The following is a 20,351-nucleotide window of genomic DNA, read 5'->3' on the forward strand; positions in this document are numbered from 1 at the left end:
GTAGTGAATCTTGCCTCATGTGACTGAAAGTCTTTAAATATTTCACATTGAAAGAACTTTTGTGGTTGTAACAGTCTTGTTTCCTCTGGGTTAAAAAATGATTCTGACTATGAAAGCTCAGCCACCGGGATCAGTCAGTTGTGTTGCCGATCGTGGACTAATAGTGATATCACACGATTCCTGCAGTAGAAGGAATTGATCGATAGATAGATAGATAGATAGATAGATATAGACGTCAAACCTGAGTCAGCCAGCAGGGGGCAATGCTGTCCAACTCTTCAGCATCATCATCAGCTTTTACAGAAACACAAACATCAGAGACTGCAGACTGCTCTGAAAGCAGCAGAAGGCCTTTAATCATTCAAATGTAGTCACACCATCAGAGATAACATTATTTTGACTTTATTTTGAAAGACAGGAGCAGAAACCTTTATTCATGTACACAGAGATGAGTGAGAGCAGCTTTCAGGGCTCGGCGTTAGCTTTGACTTTACTGAAGGTTTCCTCTTATGCTTTGTGCTTCTGCAAACAGCAGCAGAACAAACGCCACACAAATCATCATTTAAGGGTTTTAGTTTTATTTAAGCAGCTGCTTCGAGGAAGGCCTTCAGGCTTCTACAGAGAGCTAAACCTCAGTCACATATCAGCTCAGACGCAATGTTCAGAATCAGAGAGGCTTCCACTTCTTATCCATAACTGAACCTCCAGAAACCTGACAGAGAGAAACCCAGTCAGAACCTGCCTGAGAATCTGTCTGATTTAAGTTCCTGTCTGTGATGCAGAGACAGCCACAGGGAGCTGCTCACAACTTATTTTATTTTGAAAATCTGACTGAGAACCGCAGAAAGAGCTATGTTGAAGCTGTAGTGTGTAAGTGTGAAGTACACAAGTGGGTTAAAATGAATAAAATCTTCATGTTTTCTCACAAACACTGGCCTGAAACATCAATCACTCCCTCAGTGCAGGTCTCGGTCAGTCTTCAGGTGTTTGTGATGCGTCTTTGCTGAGATGTGACTGATCAGCGATCGATCAGGCTGAATATTCATGTTTGATCAGCAGCTGGGATGCTGCAGGATTCACTTTTAAACATTTATGGGAGCTTCGTGATCGATCAAAGGTCGGGATGTTGGATCTTTAAGGCTGAAACTGATCGATTAATTATCAATAATGTAACAAAGTGAGGAGGACTGGCTGATTGATCAGTGAGCATCAGTACTGCGATTGATGAGAAGCTGCCGTGGTTAAAGAGGACTCAGGGGGGCACCGCAGAGCTGCTCAGGTCGCCCTTCAGTGGATGCACCACCACATGACCGCCAGCGAGGCCAGTACACCAATCACAGAGCTTGTTGCAGAGGAGGGGGCGGAGTTACACAGGTCAGAGTTGCAGCACTTGAAGGTAAAACTGGAAACCTGGAAGTAATTGATGATGTCACAAATCAGTGATCAGACAAAACACGCACAGCAGTAGGAGCATATTCATAATCAATACACTAATTCCTCCTTGTTAGGGTATCGATCACACTGGAGTCTGGACTCCAGAAACTTCAAGAACTGCAGGAACCTTCAGGAACCTTTAAGGCGGTTCTAAAGGAGGGTTTTGAACATGCCAGAGGAGAAGAGTTTACAACAGCACTGCAGTTATGTGCAATGTTCCCTCTAAGCTGCACGCGTGCGCAATTGTGCACTGCTGGCTCGGTCTCTGCGCACAGAAAAGCTGCGCACAAAAATAAATCTAACCTGAATTGAGATTAAAATTAATACTTTAACAATTCAGTTTTGCAGTGTGAGTCAGTGACTGGCTGCTCCCGTATGGGATCAGAACGATGCCACCTTATCCCAAAGTCCAGCCAATGATGCGATGCACATTCGTATATATGCAGCTAATCAACGTGGTTGACAGGCTATGACAGCGTCCTTATGTGCTGGTGTTTTAGCGAGCAAAGCGGCTGATGTGGAGTGAAGCCACGTTAATGACAACGTGTACGACCATTGGAGATGTGAGCAGGACAGACGGAACAACTGACGGACAAAGTGTGGACTTTATACCAGTTTTTAAATTGTGTTGATCGGCCGCGTAAAACCAGAGTTATGATAAAATATCTGCAATGTTTGTTTTTCTTCCTGAATACTGTCGTTGTTTATATTTACTGCAGGAAGAAACGGTAAAAACGGCGTTTTATAAGGAAAACGCTGGAAAGCCTGTGAGCAAAAACACCCCCCCCCCCCCCCCCCCCCCCCACACACACACACACACACACACAAAAGGCATTTAGTTGTTAAGGGAGGGGGAAGTTTTAGGAGTGACGGCGTGTTTGAGATGTGAGAGATTTGAGACGTTTAGCACAACACAAATCTTGTGTAGTCAGTGTGTAGTCAGTGTGTAGTGAGTGTGTAGTCAGTGTGTAGTCAGTGTGTAGTTAGTGTGTAGTGAGAGTGTAGTCAGTGTGTAGTTAGTGTGTAGTTAGTGTGTAGTCAGTGTGTAGTTAGTGTGTAGTTAGTGTGTAGTTAGTGTGTAGTGAGAGTGTAGTTAGTGTGTAGTCAGTGTGTAGTTAGTGTGTAGTCAGTGTGTAGTGTAGTCAGTAGTGTTGTTGTGTGTCAGAACAATGAGGCGCCTGCTGAGTGTTACAGGTGTTACAGCAGTGACACATCTGCTGTTGTCAGGCCTGCAGGTATCAGGCTGTTGTTCTCCTTCATCTCATAGTGGACAGAAATTATTTTTGGAGCGGCACAAATAATTTGTGTGGCATCAGATTTGATGCAGAACAGCTGATTGTTCTGTAAATAGTTTGAAATGTTTGTTTAAAAAATGCCTTGGCTGCATTTTTAGGTAAACAGCTGCAAAAAACTTTGTTGTTTGCAAAACTCAGTTATTTTTTTGAAGAAGTAACTATATAATTAATTGCCCAACATTGGTCATTATTTACTGTATTTTACAGACAGAGTTACAGACTCTCTAACTGTTACGTTCCCCTGAGGGGTCTAGGCGTTGAGGGGGAAGTAACAAAAAGTGTCCAGGTCAGAAAAAGGAGACAAGGCATGAGGGTTAAATTAAGGAGTTTTATTAAAGTAGTGTGGAGATTAATTTGTTATCATATGTTACCTTATATATGAGATCAAAGTAGTTGCATTATAATATGGTATGTAGTTTTAGTTTGCATTAGACCTCTGACTTAGAAGAGTGTGAAAATCATTAGATCTGTTGGATTGACCTGTATTATGTTGAATGTCTTACATTGTTTCAAAGGAGTTGTTAGGATAATGGATGTTATTTTAATCTCACTGATATCATTTACATGCACTGTTGTAAGTTCATTATTACTTCATTAGTCTGCATCAGTTTATCAGTTTCTTAGTTTCTTAGTAAATCGGCTACAAGGTAATTCTCCACCAGCTTACTTTCTCTCTGCTTAAACTGTTGCAACATCACCACTCCACTCGAGCTGGACTGTTACATTCAGTTATGCACGTAGTCAGGCCTCACTAACGTGCACATATATACAGACTTATGTAACACACGCACGTTCCCTCACATAAACACTTATTAACAAAGGGAGGTCGTCTCAGGACATCCTCTCTAGTGGACTCACAGTTTCACAAAATGCACAACAGATCACACACTTGTTTTTCTCTAAAAGTACCATCTGATGTCTATATAAGGAAGACTTTTGGGATTGTGGGGACTTGATATCATTTCCAGTAAGGTCTGTGTGACGTCATCATGAATAATATAAAAGATATGGAGAGCCGCCGCCCGGCGGAGATCTGTGGCTGTACGCTTGTCTTCCCATGCTTCTGTCTTAGAAGTGTGTAATAAAGATCACTATTCTGGCATCTACTGAGACCATGCAGTCGTTTGTCTTCTCCTCAAAACTCGAATCATGACAGTAGCTCAACTAAAAGAGACGGACAAGCCGCTATCACCATTTAAGGAAAACAAACAAAACTCAGGCATTGGTCAATAAAGTACAACCTAAGTCAAAAAGAGTGCAGCTCACTAGCTGTAACCACACTAATGGCACTCTGGCCCAGAGCTCACCTTTCCCTGGGCTTAAATACTTTAAATTACTGATGTGAGTCAGCTGTGTAACAGGGAAAGGTGGCACCTCAGGCAGAAGAGGTGGTGGGACACGCCCACACAGGCACCTTCAGGAGGAGGCCCTGCTAACCTCCACCATCCAACAAAGAACCTGTGTTTTGATTCATTGCTGTGTAGAGTTTCTTTGACAAAGTTATTTGCAAGTATAACCTCGTGTGTGTGTGTGTCTGGCGTTAGTACTTCAATTTTGTAAATAGCTGTAAATAGATTTGTCAAGTAGCTATCGTGTATTTTGTTCACCTTGTATATATCCTTCACTGCAGCAGCCTAGTAGGCGTGAGAAGCCATTTTTGTTGATTAAGTTTTCTCCTGTTTTTCATTTAGAAAGTTAGGTAAGTGAATTGTCTTTTGTTTGGTTTTCATTTTGTGTAGGAAAGCGTAGGGACCATTAGGGAGTTTTGTTTGTTATTTTTGGCATTGCTCACTGCTGAAGAAAATAAATGGCTGCTTAGCACTTTAAAAAGATATTGTTGTTGGTGTTCTTGCTTGGGTGGTGTGTGAGTGGGCCAGCTTCTTGTTGCGTTCAATACTCGCCTAGACTAAGAACGTAACATTAATTAATTGCATAACTCAGTTACTTTTTTGAACAAGTAACTATATAATTAATTGCCCAACATTGGTCATTATTTACTGTATTTTACAGACAGAGTTACAGACTCTCTAACAGACCACAGACTCATAATACAAGTCAGAGCTTTATAAATATATAAAAAAAGAAAGTTGTGTTTTCAAAGTTGGAGTTGAAGTTATTTTTCCTTCCAATAGTGTTAACATGCTGCACAGGTCATCAACAAGATCTTCTTTAAATTTTCATTGTAAGTGGGCTGAAGCAGTTAATTAAAAGTAGTCTAACAGAAATGCTGTAATTTGATTATTTTAATAAACATGTAACTTGGATGCTGGCGTGACCACAGTGCTCACGTCTGCTGTTGCTCACAGTGGTCCAAGTGTCGGCTCAGGGAGTTTGTGTGTTCGCTCAGACACGTGAAACATTAGAGGGAACATTGTTTATGTGATGTTATTTCTTCAGAGAAATCTCGAAGAACTGAGTTCAGATTTGTTTTTACATTTTGGATTTTGGATTGTTTGTTCAGCCACAGCTCTCTGATTTTTACAGGTTTGTGAGGAGGACTCATGAAGCACAGACTGATTATTGAAAATGTCTGTGCGGGTTCTCTGTGGCGGTCTTAATCAATGGAAGTGAAAAAAAAATGAAGATGCCTCTTTGATAAGAGGTGAAATAGCTTCATGAAACATCTGTTGAGCTGTGACTTTTTGATTATTCGAGGGTTTTTTTGCAGTGAAGTAAATCATCTGCATTTGAAGCAAAGCTTTCTTTAAACTATCAGCAGCCTCACTTTAGTGTAAAATACAGATGGTGTGTCTCAGTGACGTCCATGGATGCACAGAGTTAGCTAAACCCTCTCATGTGTTGGTCCAGACATGGGATGTCAACCTCATTTTACACTGTGGGCTGGAAGTTGACCTTAGGTGGGCCAGATCCTCTTTATTTACACATTTAATGCCTGACATATATAAATAGTTAAATTCCAACAGCATGTTTGCATGATGAAGAAAAAAAATGCTGCTCGGATTACATTTACAAAACATTTTTATAGTTAATAAGGAAAACATGGAATTTTTCTATTATTTCATGACTTTCATGAACCGTCATGGGGGAGGTTTTTATGAGTAACAATAAACCTAAAAAACTTGTGAAAATACAGTTCAAAATTTAAAAAAATCATGCCCTTCTGTACATTTTGCAAAGGCTTCATGTGGGCTTCTTTGCTGTGCCTGATTTTGGCCCCCAGGCCTTATGTTTGTTACCCCTGGTCTAGACTCTGAACTGAACACTTCCTTAGCAGAAAAAGTCCTTGCAGCTAAAATGTCCCAGAAATAAAGAAATGTTAAAACTTGGACATGTCCTTAAAGGAAATATTTGTGTGGCAGGATGAATGTTATCCCTCGGTCCAACCCACTTTCAGCCTGGCCCATTAGGGGGCGCTAGTATAAATAGTGGCCATTTGAGTGTCTCTGCATCGCTTGCCTGTGATCTCCTTTTTGGTCACCTGACTTCCTCGGTGTGGTAGAGATCGTTTGTGGGTTACTCCTCTAAAGTCTCCATCGCGGCTGGTCGTAGCTATAGAAGCCTCCTCTGAGCTATTCTGCTTACGTTCTGTGACCCGGCTTACTTGGTACGTAATCAACTTTTGTTACGCTCTCTGCCTTCTATTGTTCTTTTATAGTAATTATTTATTATGTTTCGCAGGAAGTGTGGACCGTAGTTTTGCGCCAAGCTACGCGAACTGAAGTGCTGCTGTTTTGCCTTGCTGTGCTTTTACCGTCTGTTCCCGTTGTGAGAATTCTTTCCCTGCTGCTGTCAGCTTTTACAGTGGACGTCGGCGTGGACAACGGCCATATGCATGCCGGTTATCGGAGTCAGCTGGCGTGCCTATTGATTGACTGTTAACTTATCGTCGTGTGGACGGCAAGTTGGAGCAGTACGGCGATTCCGTTTGCTCCAGATTTTAGAGTTTTATCCAGATTGTATGTTGTTTTATTGCTTTTGATTTGTACTTTGGATTTTTGTTACACCACTGGTGGGAGGCCCTTTTTCTAGCTGTAGATCACCAGTGTGGTCCTGCAGTTGGGTTATCCCCCGGTGCTACACATTAGTTTGTTGTAATATATTAAAATTTTCTTTGTTTCTTTTTATTCAGATGCGGAGTGCCGACGTGGAGGAGACTAGGGTGCCTTGGTGGTGGGATCCCTTGAGTGTACACACCTGCCTTGTTTAGTTTATTAGTGTGAGTGTGTGTGTGATAGTGTGCTGCACTTGTGTTTTGGGTGTGTTTTCTTTCTTTAGTTTGTGTGTGGCATCCCTGCCCCTCCACTGGTAAGCCTCAGCTCTGAATACCTTTTTAAGCATATTTGTACTTGAATATTTATGATTGTGCTTTTATATGGTGTTTTAAATAATTATTAATAAATTGTGAATTTGTTGATCATTGAACCTCGTCTCTGGACTGAGTATAGCGAACCTAAGTGCCTTTCTGGTGATTTAGTGTCATTTCCAGTATTCTCTGGGTGAAATTCCCAGGGTGGCGTTGTCTTTTTAAAACTGCAAAGAGTATTTACTTTATATCCCAACCTCGTCTCGCCACAAACTTGGCGTTGTCGACAGGATATACTCTTTAAAACAGAGACGTGTGTTCTTCTTTTTTGTTTGGTGTAACGTAAATTGTTTTTTTATATTATTTTGTACAGAATAAAGGCAAAGCAGCAGCTACTTTGGTGTGGGATTTCACAGCTGTCTTACAGAGATGGAGGAAGAGTTACAGGAACTCAGGGACTTGATCGCGCAGCTGAAAGCAGACAACGAGAGGCTGCGTCAGGAGAGGGCTGTTGGGTCAGGTACTAGTGCTACACCTTCTACTTCAACTGCATCATCTGTTAACCCCCCAACGGCTGGTGTCTCTGTAGCAGAGAGACTAGTTTTTGTGCCCCGTGACAGAAAGTGCCCTATGTTTAGAGGAAAATCAGGTATAGGGTTGAATGAATGGTTGGAGGAATTAGAAGGTTGTGCTAGAGCACGTCATTTGTCTTTGGCTGATAAAGCATTTTTCCTGTTTGACCACCTAGAAGGAGAAGCACGTGAGGAGATTAAATATCGCTCTAGTGCAGAGAGGACTGATCCTGCTAAGATAATTACTATATTGCAAGAACTTTATGGCTGTTCGGACTCCTATGTAGCATTGCAGGAAGCTTTCTTCTCTAGAAAACAGCAGGAAAGTGAGACGCTGCAAGAGTTTTCCCTCGCTCTCTTGGGTCTTATGGAGAAAGTTAAATCGAGTGCCCCCAATGGCATGCCCAATGCTGACGTTTTATTAAGAGATCAATTTGTTGAACAGGTCTTAGATAGTACCTTGCGGCGGGAGTTAAAGCAGCTAGTAAGGAGGCAGCCAACACTGACATTGCTGGAGATTAGAGGGGAAGCTATTAGGTGGGAACGTGAAGGGTTGCCTAGTGGCGTTAGGCATAGAAGCAGTTCTGTCCCTTCTGTTTATGGCATTCAGTATGGGGTCCATAGCGGTCCCTCAGGAATAGCTCAGTCTACCCATTTGTCTGAGATGAGCGAGATGAAGGAATTGTTAAAGCGCCAGCAGGAGCAACTTAATCAGCTCACTCAGAGCATTGCTCGATTGCAGGGCCCCCATCGAATGCCTCGCTCAGGACGGGGCGACTCCATTATATGCCGTCGTTGTCAGCAACCTGGACATTTTGCTCGGGAGTGTGATGGGGAACGCGTTCCTCGTTCCCGGCCTCCTTCGCAGGCCCCTCTGCATAATCGCAGGCACTCTCCTTTAAATACGGCTTCGGAAAACTAGCACCCTCCGTATTGCCGAGCCACAGTTCGGGTGGGGTGTCTATTGGCTCAAGGGTTGTTTCTAATGGTCCAGAGGCAGTCTCGAAATTAATTTCATCCTGTCCTCATATAGATGTGGACATGGGCGGTATAAAAGTACCTTGTTTGGTTGATACGGGGTCCATGGTCTCTACCATTACTGAAAGTTTTTTCCGCCAGCATTTTGAGTCCTGGGGTCAAGAGCGTCTCCAAGCTTGTCATTGGTTGCAGCTTAAAGCGGCTAATGGGTTGTCCATTCCTTACCTTGGCTATATCGAGCTAAGTGTAGAGCTCTGTGACAAGTTTCTTCCACAGTGTGGCGTGTTGGTCGTTAAAGATCCTCCAGGTGCAGGACCTTCCACGGTTCCGGGTGTATTGGGGATGAATGTCATTCGGAAGTGTTACCACGAGCTTTTTGGGCAACACGGTGAAGCATTGTTTAGTTTGGGCTTTGTCACAGAGGCCCCTAAACCCCTTGTGCAGGCGCTGCAAAAGTGCCATGACGTTAGTATAAGAGCCCCACTGGATTTGTCTGGCCATGTGAGAGTGAGGGGTAAGCGAGCATGTTGCATTCCGGGTGGTGTAATGAAAGTAGTGGCCGCCACCTGTTCTGAGCAATATTCAGGTGCCACTGTGTTATTTGAACCTACTGATGTTAACTTGCCTGCTGGACTTTTAGCGTCCCCTGCATTGGTTCGAGTGGTTAGAGGTACTGCATACATACCAGTTGTTAATGTAGGGACTACGGCGGTCTTGCTTTACCCTAGGACCGTTATAGGGACCCTGGAAGATGTTCATGTGGTCAGTTTGCCCGCTGGTGTGACAGAAATACCCCCTAACGTAGCCACAATGGCATCTCACACCGCCACTCCTACTGTGCAGGATCAGATGGAAGGGATTGATTTGTCTAAACTGTCAGCAGAGGAACAGGGACAGGTGAGGTCTCTCCTTAAGAAATACAGCTCTGTCTTTTCTGCTCATGACACTGATTTGGGTTGCACTAACTTGATCTCCCATGACATTCCACTCTTAGACGATATCCCCGTGCGGCAGCGTTACAGGCGCATCCCCCCTTCAGAGTACGAGGTTGTGAAAGAGCATATTAACCAGTTGTTAGGGGCCGAGGTGATTAGAGAGAGTAGCAGCCCCTATGCTTCTCCCATTGTGCTCGTTAAGAAGAAGGATGGCAGCCCGCGCATGTGTGTTGATTATCGGCAACTGAACAACAAGACAAGGAAAGATGCATTCCCCCTGCCGCGCATTGAAGAATCCTTAGATGCGCTGACTGGTGCCCGTTGGTTTTCCACCATGGATTTAGCAAGTGGCTATAATCAGGTCCCAGTTACGGAAGAGGATAGGCCCAAGACTGCCTTCTGTACTCCTTTCGGCCTATTTGAATGGAACCGAATGCCATTTGGGCTCTGTAATGCCCCTAGCACCTTCCAGAGACTAATGCAACGCCTTTTCGGTGATCAACAGTGCCAGTCTCTGCTTCTCTATCTTGATGACATTGTAATCTTTTCATCAACAGTATCGCAACATCTTGAGCGGCTGGATGTGGTGCTAGGTCGGCTTCAGCAGGAAGGTTTAAAAGCCAAGCTTGCCAAATGTGCCTTTTTCCAGCGGGAGGTTCGCTACCTAGGCCATGTCATCTCCGATCAAGGTGTCTCTACGGACCCTAGCAAGGTGGAAGTGGTGGCTAACTGGCAGCCTCCTAAGACTGTTTCGGAACTACGCTCCTTCCTTGGGTTTGCCAGCTATTATCGCCGTTTTGTGGAGGGTTTTGCCAAGTTGGCGGCACCTCTGCATAGACTGGTGGCAGAGTGGGGAGGCAGAAAATCAAAGAAGAGGTCAGAGCATGGTGTCGTGGAGAACTGGACTGCCGAGTGTGCTCAAAGTTTTGAGGCATTAAAGACTAAGCTGACGACAGCACCAGTGCTGGCTTATGCAGATTTCTCTTTGCCTTTTATTTTAGAAGTGGATGCCAGCCATGCCGGCCTAGGGGCAGTGCTTTCCCAGGAGCAGGGAGGTACAGTGAGGCCAATAGCCTATGCCAGTCGGGGTTTGAGGCCCACTGAGCGCAATATGCTAAATTATAGCTCCATGAAGCTGGAGTTTTTGGCACTTAAGTGGGCCATGACTGAGAAATTTAGAGAGTACTTGTTGGGCCATAAGTGTATTGTTTACACCGACAACAATCCTCTTAGTCACTTGTCTTCTGCTAAACTCGGGGCTACTGAACAGCGCTGGGCAGCTCAGCTCGCTTCGTTTGACTTTGACTTAAAGTACAGGTCAGGAAGGAGTAATAAGAATGCAGACGCTTTATCTCGCCAGCATCCACCTGATCCTCAGGAGATTAAAGCCATGGTTCCTGGTACAGCCTTGCCTGGACCTCTTCAACAAGCCTTGCGGCTGGGACCAGCTGAGGTATCACAAGCTGCCATTACAGTTTTGCCCCATCTCACTACTCCTGATCTTCATACCCTCCAACAGGTCGACTCAGTGATAAAGGAGATCTTGGTGTTCTGGAGACGGAAGCAGCGACCCAGCTTTGAGGAGCGGCAGCAGCTTGCTCCACTTGCTCTGGTGCTGCTACGACAATGGGATCGTCTGATCGAAAGGGAAGGAGTTCTGTATCGTCAGGTTCATCGCCCTGACGGTGCCGAGGTGGTACTTCAGCTTTTGCTGCCTAGTGCACTAATTGAGCAGGTGTTGACTCATGTTCATCAGGAGCACGGCCATCAAGGTGTGGAAAGGACCCTAGCGCTTCTCCGCTCACGGTGCTATTGGCCAGGTATGTCTGCTGAGGTAGCTCGTTGGTGTCAGAGATGCGAACGTTGCCAAGTTGCAAAAGACACCCAACCAGCAGCTCAAAGTTTCATGGGACATTTGTTGGCTTCTCGACCAAATGAAATCTTGGCCATTGATTACACCTTGCTCGAACCTTCCCGGAATGGGCTGGAGAACGTTTTGGTGATGACTGATGTTTTCAGCAAGTATACATTGGCTGTCCCCACTCGTGACCAATGTGCTGCTACAGTGGCCCAGGTTCTCGTGACTGAGTGGTTTTCGAAGTTTGGTGTACCAGCGCGTATCCATTCCGATCAGGGTCGTAACTTTGAAAGCTCCCTGATCCAGCAGCTCTGCAGGTTTTATGGTATCGAGAAGTCCCACACTACTCCTTATCATCCGGCTGGAAATGGTCAGTGTGAACGTTTTAATAGGACTTTGCACAATTTGTTGCGGACCCTGCCAGTATCCAGAAAAAGAGACTGGAATGTATGTTTGCCCCAGTTACTCTACTGTTATAATACCACTCCCCATCAGGCTACTGGGGAAACCCCATTCTTATTGATGTTTGGGCAAGAACCCAGGTTGCCAGTGGACTTTCTGTTGGGCAGAGTACCGGACCCCATCAGTGGAGATGTGCACGAGTGGATTCAGGAGCATCAAGCCCGGCTACAGGTTGTACATGAAGGAGCCAAGGAACGATTGCAATTGGCTGCCGACCGCAGAAAGAGGCACCATGATAAAAAGGTGAAAGAGGCACCATTGAACAATGGCCAGTTGGTGTTCCTGCGCGATCTGAGTGGAAGAGGGAGATGTAAAATCCAAGATCGATGGAAACCCGTGGTATATAGAATCCTGAAGGCACCTAAAGGAGGTGGGGCAGTATATACCATTGCACCTGCAGATGATCCCAGCAGTGTGAAGCATGTTCATCGTACCTTGTTGAAGGCTGTGGTAACGGCAGCTACACCATCAGAAGGGCCTGCTCCAAGCAGTAGCTCACATGGCCCAGAAATATCCTCCCCAGAACCAGGACATGACTCATCACGTGACAGTGACCTGTTATTCCTGAGCATAGGAGCTCCTCAAGTAAATGTTTCACCATCTTACAGCCCAGTGGCAGTGATTCCAAGTAGCCCTGAGTTGTTGCTTCCACCAGAAGACCGAACTTCCGATGTTCCAGCCACTTGTACAGTTACTCCGAGTGTAGCACCAGTTCCATCTAGCTCTCTTCCTGCTCCCTCTACGAGTTCTGATACAAGAAATGTGGTGGTGCGAAAAACAACCCGGTCCACAGCTGGCCAGCATTCAAACATCCATCATCTCCCAAGACCAACAGGGGAGGTGGCACAAGGGGCTGCTAACTCTGTTTCTGAGCCTAGGGTACATGCTGTCTCTGCATTTTTTAGGCCTTGGGACTAATCTGGGTGTCTTTGTAATTCATCGTCGGGGCGACGATGCAAGAAGGAGGGGTAGAATGTGGCAGGATGAATGTTATCCCTCGGTCCAACCCACTTTCAGCCTGGCCCATTAGGGGGCGCTAGTATAAATAGTGGCCATTTGAGTGTCTCTGCATCGCTTGCCTGTGATCTCCTTTTTGGTCACCTGACTTCCTCGGTGTGGTAGAGATCGTTTGTGGGTTACTCCTCTAAAGTCTCCATCGCGGCTGGTCGTAGCTATAGAAGCCTCCTCTGAGCTATTCTGCTTACGTTCTGTGACCCGGCTTACTTGGTACGTAATCAACTTTTGTTACGCTCTCTGCCTTCTATTGTTCTTTTATAGTAATTATTTATTATGTTTCGCAGGAAGTGTGGACCGTAGTTTTGCGCCAAGCTACGCGAACTGAAGTGCTGCTGTTTTGCCTTGCTGTGCTTTTACCGTCTGTTCCCGTTGTGAGAATTCTTTCCCTGCTGCTGTCAGCTTTTACAGTGGACGTCGGCGTGGACAACGGCCATATGCATGCCGGTTATCGGAGTCAGCTGGCGTGCCTATTGATTGACTGTTAACTTATCGTCGTGTGGACGGCAAGTTGGAGCAGTACGGCGATTCCGTTTGCTCCAGATTTTAGAGTTTTATCCAGATTGTATGTCGTTTTATTGCTTTTGATTTGTACTTTGGATTTTTGTTACACCACTGGTGGGAGGCCCTTTTTCTAGCTGTAGATCACCAGTGTGGTCCTGCAGTTGGGTTATCCCCCGGTGCTACACATTAGTTTGTTGTAATATATTAAAATTTTCTTTGTTTCTTTTTATTCAGATGCGGAGTGCCGACGTGGAGGAGACTAGGGTGCCTTGGTGGTGGGATCCCTTGAGTGTACACACCTGCCTTGTTTAGTTTATTAGTGTGAGTGTGTGTGTGATAGTGTGTTGCACTTGTGTTTTGGGTGTGTTTTCTTTCTTTAGTTTGTGTGTGGCATCCCTGCCCCTCCACTGGTAAGCCTCAGCTCTGAATACCTTTTTAAGCATATTTGTACTTGAATATTTATGATTGTGCTTTTATATGGTGTTTTAAATAATTATTAATAAATTGTGAATTTGTTGATCATTGAACCTCGTCTCTGGACTGAGTATAGCGAACCTAAGTGCCTTTCTGGTGATTTAGTGTCATTTCCAGTATTCTCTGGGTGAAATTCCCAGGGTGGCGTTGTCGTTCTTTAAAACTGAAGAGTATTTACTTTATATCCCAACCTTGTCTCGCCACATTTGCATCGGTATCCCGGCGCACCCACTGACCGATCCCACTGACTGGGATTGGTCAGTGGGTGCGCTAATGGAAACATTTTTTTGGGAAAGGTTCACTTCAGGCTTTTAATGAGCCACATGAGGTGATAACATTTGTTCTGGCGGGTTTTGAAAAATCTGCCATTTTACTGTGAAAGATGTGACTGTGCCACTGTAACACATCTGACCACCACACCATCCTGCTGGCCTCTTGATGGCTAGTCATTGATGGCTAACACTCTGTACAAACTGGAACAACTAACTCCGGACTCTCCCAAATTCATCCTGGGTAATTTCAACCACTGTTCCCCTGACAAGTCGCTTAAAGGATACCAACAGTATGTTACATGCAGCGCACGTCAGGGGAAGACTCTGGATAAAAGCTACGGCTCTGTACCAGATGCATTCAAAGCCTCCCCCCCCCCCCCCTCTCGGCTCAGCAGACCACCACACCATCCTGCTGGCCCCTGCTTACAGCCCAGTCATCAAGAGGATTAAAAAGGTCACCAAAAACATCAAGCAGTGGACAGAGGAAAGTATCCTCACCCTACAAGGATGTTTCGAAGCCACTGACTGGGACAGCCTTCTTTCTCCCTCTGATGACATCGACAAATAGGTTGACACGATGACATCATACATCTCCTTCCGTGTTGACAAGATTATTCCCTCAAAAACAGTCTCCATCTACCCCAACAACAAACCCTGGATCACCAAGGAGCTCAAGGAAATCCTTAATTAAAAAAACAGGACTTTCTTCACCGGCTCTGCACTGGATAAAAAGGAGGTCAACAGGGAGGTCAAGAGGGCCATAAGAACTGCTAAACTGGAGTACAAAAATACTGCTGAAAAAAAATTCACCACCCTGGCAGGGCCTCAAAACCATGGCCTCTGTGAATACTGTGGTCACCACCCCCAGAACCATCCAGGTGGAGGGCAGAAACCCCTCCTGCCTCCCTGACGACCTCAACGCTTTCTACACCAAGTTTGAGACGGACAACATGGCCCAGCTTGAGGAGTCCAGATCCTCACTCAAACCTGGCAGCTCTGCACTCACCTTCAGACTGAGGACGTGGTGAGAGCCCTCAGGAGGATCAGGGAGAGGAGCTCACCTGGCCCTGACAACATCAGCAGTCAAGTTCTGAGGCACTGTGCAGGGCAACTAGGAAGTGTGTCCTGGACTCTATTTGAACACTCAGTTGACAGTCACACCGTCCCCCAGCTGTGGAAACACTCCACAGTCATCCTCATCCCCAAAAGAAACAACACAAAGTCTCTGAATGATCTTCGTCCTGTGGCCCTCACCTCCCTGGTGATGAAGGCCATGGAGAAGATCATAAAACAGCACATCGTAAGAGCAACTGACCCCCTGATGGATCCACTCCAGTTTGCTTACTGTGCACGCAGAGGTGTCGATGATGCAAAACTCTTCATCTCGGACTCCATCCACAAACATCTGGAGCTCCCTGACTCTGCCAGACTTCTGTTTGCTGATTTCTCATCAGCGTTCAACACTCTGCAGCCTCACATCCTGGCCACTAAACTTTCCTCCCGATTTCACCTGGATGTTCAGTGGATATTGGACTTTTTGACCAACAGGACGGGTCAACAACTCTCTCTCCGGTCTCCATTCCACCTCCACTGGCTCCCCCCAGGGCTGTGTGCTCTCCCCCCTGCTCTTCATCCTCTACACTGATGACTGCAGATCCACACAGCCCAACTGTCACCTGGTTAAATATGCTGACAACACAGTTCTCCTGTCACTGCTGTCAGGCCCTCACAACACCACGGGCCCGCTCTGCAGGAGTTTGTAGAGTGGTGTGACAGCTCCAAACTTGAACTGAACGTGAGCAAAACCAAAGAGATGGTGGTGACCTTCTCGAGCAGGCAGAGGGATCTGGCTGCTTCAGTCACCACCACCATCCACGGGAAGCCAGTGGAGGTAGCTGAGGTGTACAAACACCTGAGAACCATCTTTGACAACCTCCTGAGATTCTCTGCCAACACAGAGGAGATTCTCAGAAGGTGCCACCAACGGCTATACCTCTTTAGGAAACTCAACTCCTTTTGAGTCAGCACAGCCGTCATGATGACTTTTTACTATGCCTTCCTGGAAAGCATCATGACCTTCTCCATCACCTGCTGGTTCCACTCCCTCAGCCTTCATACAGGAACAGACTGCAGCACACTGCATCAATGTGCTCTACAATCATTGGCCTGTCAGAACCCTGGCAGGTTTTCAGCCAACAGGCCCTCAGACAGGCAGCCAAAATCATCAACGACCCCTCTCACATTCTTCACCCTGCATTTCAATGGCTCCCCTCTGGGCGACGCCTCCACTGCATTTCCTGCAGGACTGAGAGGAGGAGGAGCGCCACCTTTGTCCCCAAAGCAGCTCTGCTTTTTAACTCCAGCCGATGAGGCCATTTCCCACACCCAGAAACATAAACTACTCTACACTCTTGTTATACTGCCGACACTTTACTCACTTTTAGTCACTTACAGTTATTTATTCACCTATTCAGTCACTTTAATTTTAAAACTGTGTATGTATTGTATATTCTGTGTATTTATTATCTCATTCTTATTACCTGTTTGTGCCCTGTCCTTATCTTCAACGTCATGCTGCTCTGTTGTATCTTAATTGCCCCTTGGGGATAAATAAAGGCTATCTGATTCTGATTCTGTACTGGTGTCAGTGGATGCTCTGATGGCACAAAGAGGAGCTTCATCACATCAACATCAGCAGCAGAACAGAGCGGCTCAGTCTGCGGGGGCCTCAGCACTGATGCTAGCTGTTACCATCAGAATAATGACTGGAGTTGAAAACCAACGGGTTATTCTATTCAATTCAAATACTTTATTGTCCCACAAGTGGAAATCTGTTTAGCAGCAAGGCAACAATAAGAGTGAACAAAACAATAACCACAACAACAACCACTTCCACTCTAACCCTAACATAGTTCCACTGAGGCTCAGGGGTTAAAGGTCAGAGGTACCTGGGGGAACATCTGTGCCAGCCGGCCGTACTCACAGTCCGAGTACTTCATACACTGACGGTACGTCATCCCACCTGCAGGACAGAAACATTAGAAACATGAGTAGAACCTTGGAGGTAAGAGCTGCTGGGCTGATTTGCATCCAGCTGGAGGATCAGACGTGGAGCCTCCAGACTTACAGAGGTCAGGAACAGTTCTATAGGTGAACAGGTAAAAGCAGGTGTGACTGTACCTCTCTCCCTGAGCGTGAGGCAGGCGTCGTCATAGCTACACTCTCGCTCTTTGGTGCAGCTGGCTGTGTAGTCCTTACAGCTGTAACAGCGGATGGCTGATCCTGAAACACACCACACATCTGGATTACAACATGTCCACTCAGGGCTCTGAAGGCCATCTGAGTGGGAACAATGATCAGAAACATAAAAAAGTGTTCCCTGCCTTCTAAAATGAATCAGAATCAAGACTTTCAGTCCACACTAGTTCTTCATCTGATCAACGTGAAACCAGCTCCAGCCAGGATGAGGGTCCAGGTCATTAGGGTCGTCAAATAATTACAGGTTAAATGAGCAAGAATCTTAAACACAGTCGGACTTTCAGCTCTGCAGACACTCCAAACATATTGAGTCAGGTAACAACAGGTCATCACTGACAGAGGCTGATTATTCCCATAGAGCCAGTTCCTGTCACAGTACAGCCTTTCTGTTAATGAAACGTTAACTGTAGACTCTACATGGACCTACAGCCTCCTCACACCTGACCGCAACATCTGTGGTCACATCTGCAGTTTTATCCCATCAATCACCTGAACCCGTTAACCAGACTCAGACCGATTCACCATCTGCCAAATGACTCTGACTGTATCGGAACTCGGGCTTCACGTCAGACCCCAGTTTACTCAGAACAATCAGACCCTGGATATGCATACATCACGACTTCCATTCCTTAACTTTCTGTTATCTGCAGTCAGAGAGCAGTGCCCTAGTTTAAAACCAGCAAGAGTGTACGAATAACTGTTTCCACGTGGGACTCGAACTACAGTTTGGAAAAAGAGAAAAACGTCATCTTTTCTAAAGCTTCATGAACAAAAAGCCACATTTAATCTGAAGCTCTTCTTTTCAGCCCACAGTATCCTCATAAATGTGCAAAACCTTATTTCTTTATAACCATTTTCATTAGTTATGATTTAAACCAACAGCTAGCAGCCGCACCCATCACCCATCCCACTCACTGTGAATGCTTCCTATTCAGCACTTTCAGTATCGTTCAGATACACAGGGACTGTTGAGCTTTTGTATTCAGTTTCATTTACACAGCAGTAAATCACAACAGCAGTCTCTTCAAGGCTCTCTCTGTTTTACAGTAAAGACCCTATGTTTATAAGTATATATGTATATGTTTAAGTATATGTATATAAAGTCTACAGAGTCAGACATGTGAATGAATCAAACATACCCAGTCCGATCAGAGTGCAGCAGATCACCAGACAGATCCCCAGGGTGCTCTTCATTTTCATCTCTGCACAGCTCACAAACTCATCTGTCAGAATAACAGAGCAGGTCCACGGCTCATCCAGCAGCAGCTCTGATGATGATGATCAGGAGGAGGAGCGATGACTGACTCTCATCAAGGCTGAGTGTAGCTCAGAGGCCACACCCACTGGATGGAGCCTGTGCCATCATCTTATAAACAATCACATGCATTATTTCCATGGGTCTGCGGTCTGCAGTCACCATGAACACAGGCGTGTCCTCAGTACCAGCAGTCACAGAACCTCTAGTGTCAAACGTTCGGTCCGTTTCTTTGGTGAGTTTGTTCCACTGCAATGTTCAAACTGACACGTTCAGCAGGAAGTTTACAGTTTGCAGTTTCTGTGGTGTTCGTACAAACCAAAGAATGAAAACAGAGAGGTGAAAGCACCAAAGGATTACTGTCTCTCTGTGGGAGCCGTGGTCAGAGGTGGGCGAGAAGACATGACTTACACCAACTTTCTGCTTGACCTTTCACATTTAACCTCGAATCAACTCAAACTGCTCGACCGTCTCCACGAAGCTTTCGTGGTTCAAACCTTTAACATATATCAGGGGGTGCATAATATCATATCAGGCCTCACGGAATAAAAATAATAAATTAGAACAGTTAAAATTAGAAAAAATGATCCACAATTTGGACACCAATAATGCAAGGGCTCCCTCCTTAGATAAGTACAACACTATCTGTGCATTAAAATATAAACTAAATCAAATACTAACCAGCAACATTAATACAGCGTTCACCTTTGTAAGACAGAAGTACTTCGAATTTGGGGACAAGCCACATAAGTTGTTACCTAGACAACTAAAGAAGTTAGAAAATGACAGAATGATTCACAAAATTAGATCACACAATGGAAACCTGGTTACATCACATAAAGACATTAATGATAACTTTAGACAGTTTTATGAATCTCTCTATACTTCTCATTCCACTGCAGGGCCTAAAGATATTCAGGACTTTTTAGATAAGTGTGATCTCCCTGTGTTAGATCAGGTGGATCGCAAGATTTTGAATGCCAAGATTACAACTGAAGAAATTATTAAATCTATTGGTTTATTAAAAAATGGTATGCATCCAGGCTGGGACAAGATTTTATTTCCTGGATAAAATTACTCTACAAGAATCCCACAGCCAGAATCCTTACAAACCAAACATTATCCACTCAGTTTAAGCTCAGCAGAGGGACACGTCAGGCATGTGTTCTTAGTCCTGTTCGCTCTGGAACCCCTGGCACAGACGATTCGTACTCACCCTGATATACGTGGCTATGACACAGCATATACTTCTAATACTATATCGCTCTATGCTGATGACATTTTACTATACATAACAAAACCCCAAACCTCCGTCCCGGCAGCCCTCTCCGTTATTGACAAATTTGGCACCTTCGCCGGTTACAAGATCAACTGGAAAAAAAGTGAAGTATTGCCCATCAAATTGGAAAGCAATGAGTGGTTTGCATCTCTCCCATTTAAAATAACTTGTGAAAAAATTACATATCTGGGCATCACAATAACAAGAAAATATATTTCCTTAGTGAAAGAAAACTTTCTCCCTCTACTGGAGAAGCTAAAAAACAACATCCAGTTTTGGAGGACACTCCCTATCTCCTTGATAGGAAGAGTGAACTCAGAATGGTATTTCTCCCGCAATATCTGTATTTGGTCCAAAATATCCCAATTTTCCTGCCCAAATCTTTCTTCAACAAGCTGGATGACATTATTATGCCGTTTAAATGGAACTACAAAACACATAGAATAAAAAAAGAACATCTATGTAAACACGGATCCCTTGGTGGACTTGCACTACCT

At 45.1% G+C, this 20,351-nt stretch overlaps 1 protein-coding gene across 1 annotated transcript; it reads right to left on the reverse strand.

The window, feature by feature from the left end:
- Positions 1-319: 319 nt before the first annotated feature.
- On the reverse strand, positions 320-18,618 carry cd59a (CD59 molecule (CD59 blood group) a). Its single transcript, XM_026142471.1, has 4 exons — positions 18,460-18,618; positions 17,243-17,344; positions 17,011-17,084; positions 320-1,410 (listed from the first exon to the last, which is right to left on the reverse strand). Exons 1-4 carry the CDS (start codon positions 18,518-18,520, stop codon positions 1,288-1,290), a joined length of 360 nt encoding a protein of 119 aa, XP_025998256.1. The 5' UTR covers positions 18,521-18,618; the 3' UTR covers positions 320-1,287.
- Between the last annotated feature and the right edge of the window lie 1,733 nt (positions 18,619-20,351).

The sequence above is a fragment of the Astatotilapia calliptera genome, chromosome 15 (genome assembly GCF_900246225.1).
Source record: "Astatotilapia calliptera chromosome 15, fAstCal1.2, whole genome shotgun sequence".
Lineage (NCBI taxonomy): Eukaryota > Metazoa > Chordata > Actinopteri > Cichliformes > Cichlidae > Astatotilapia > Astatotilapia calliptera.

Coding starts and splice junctions, on each gene's coding strand:
- cd59a (XM_026142471.1), bottom strand. CDS start 18,520: ATGAAAATGAAGAGCACCCTGGGGATCTGTCTGGTGATCTGCTGCACT. Junction 17,085..17,242: donor CCTCACGCTCAGGGAGAGAG/GTACAGTCACAC, acceptor TCTGTCCTGCAG/GTGGGATGACGTACCGTCAG. Junction 1,411..17,010: donor TGGCACAGATGTTCCCCCAG/GTACCTCTGACC, acceptor AATTACTTCCAG/GTTTCCAGTTTTACCTTCAA.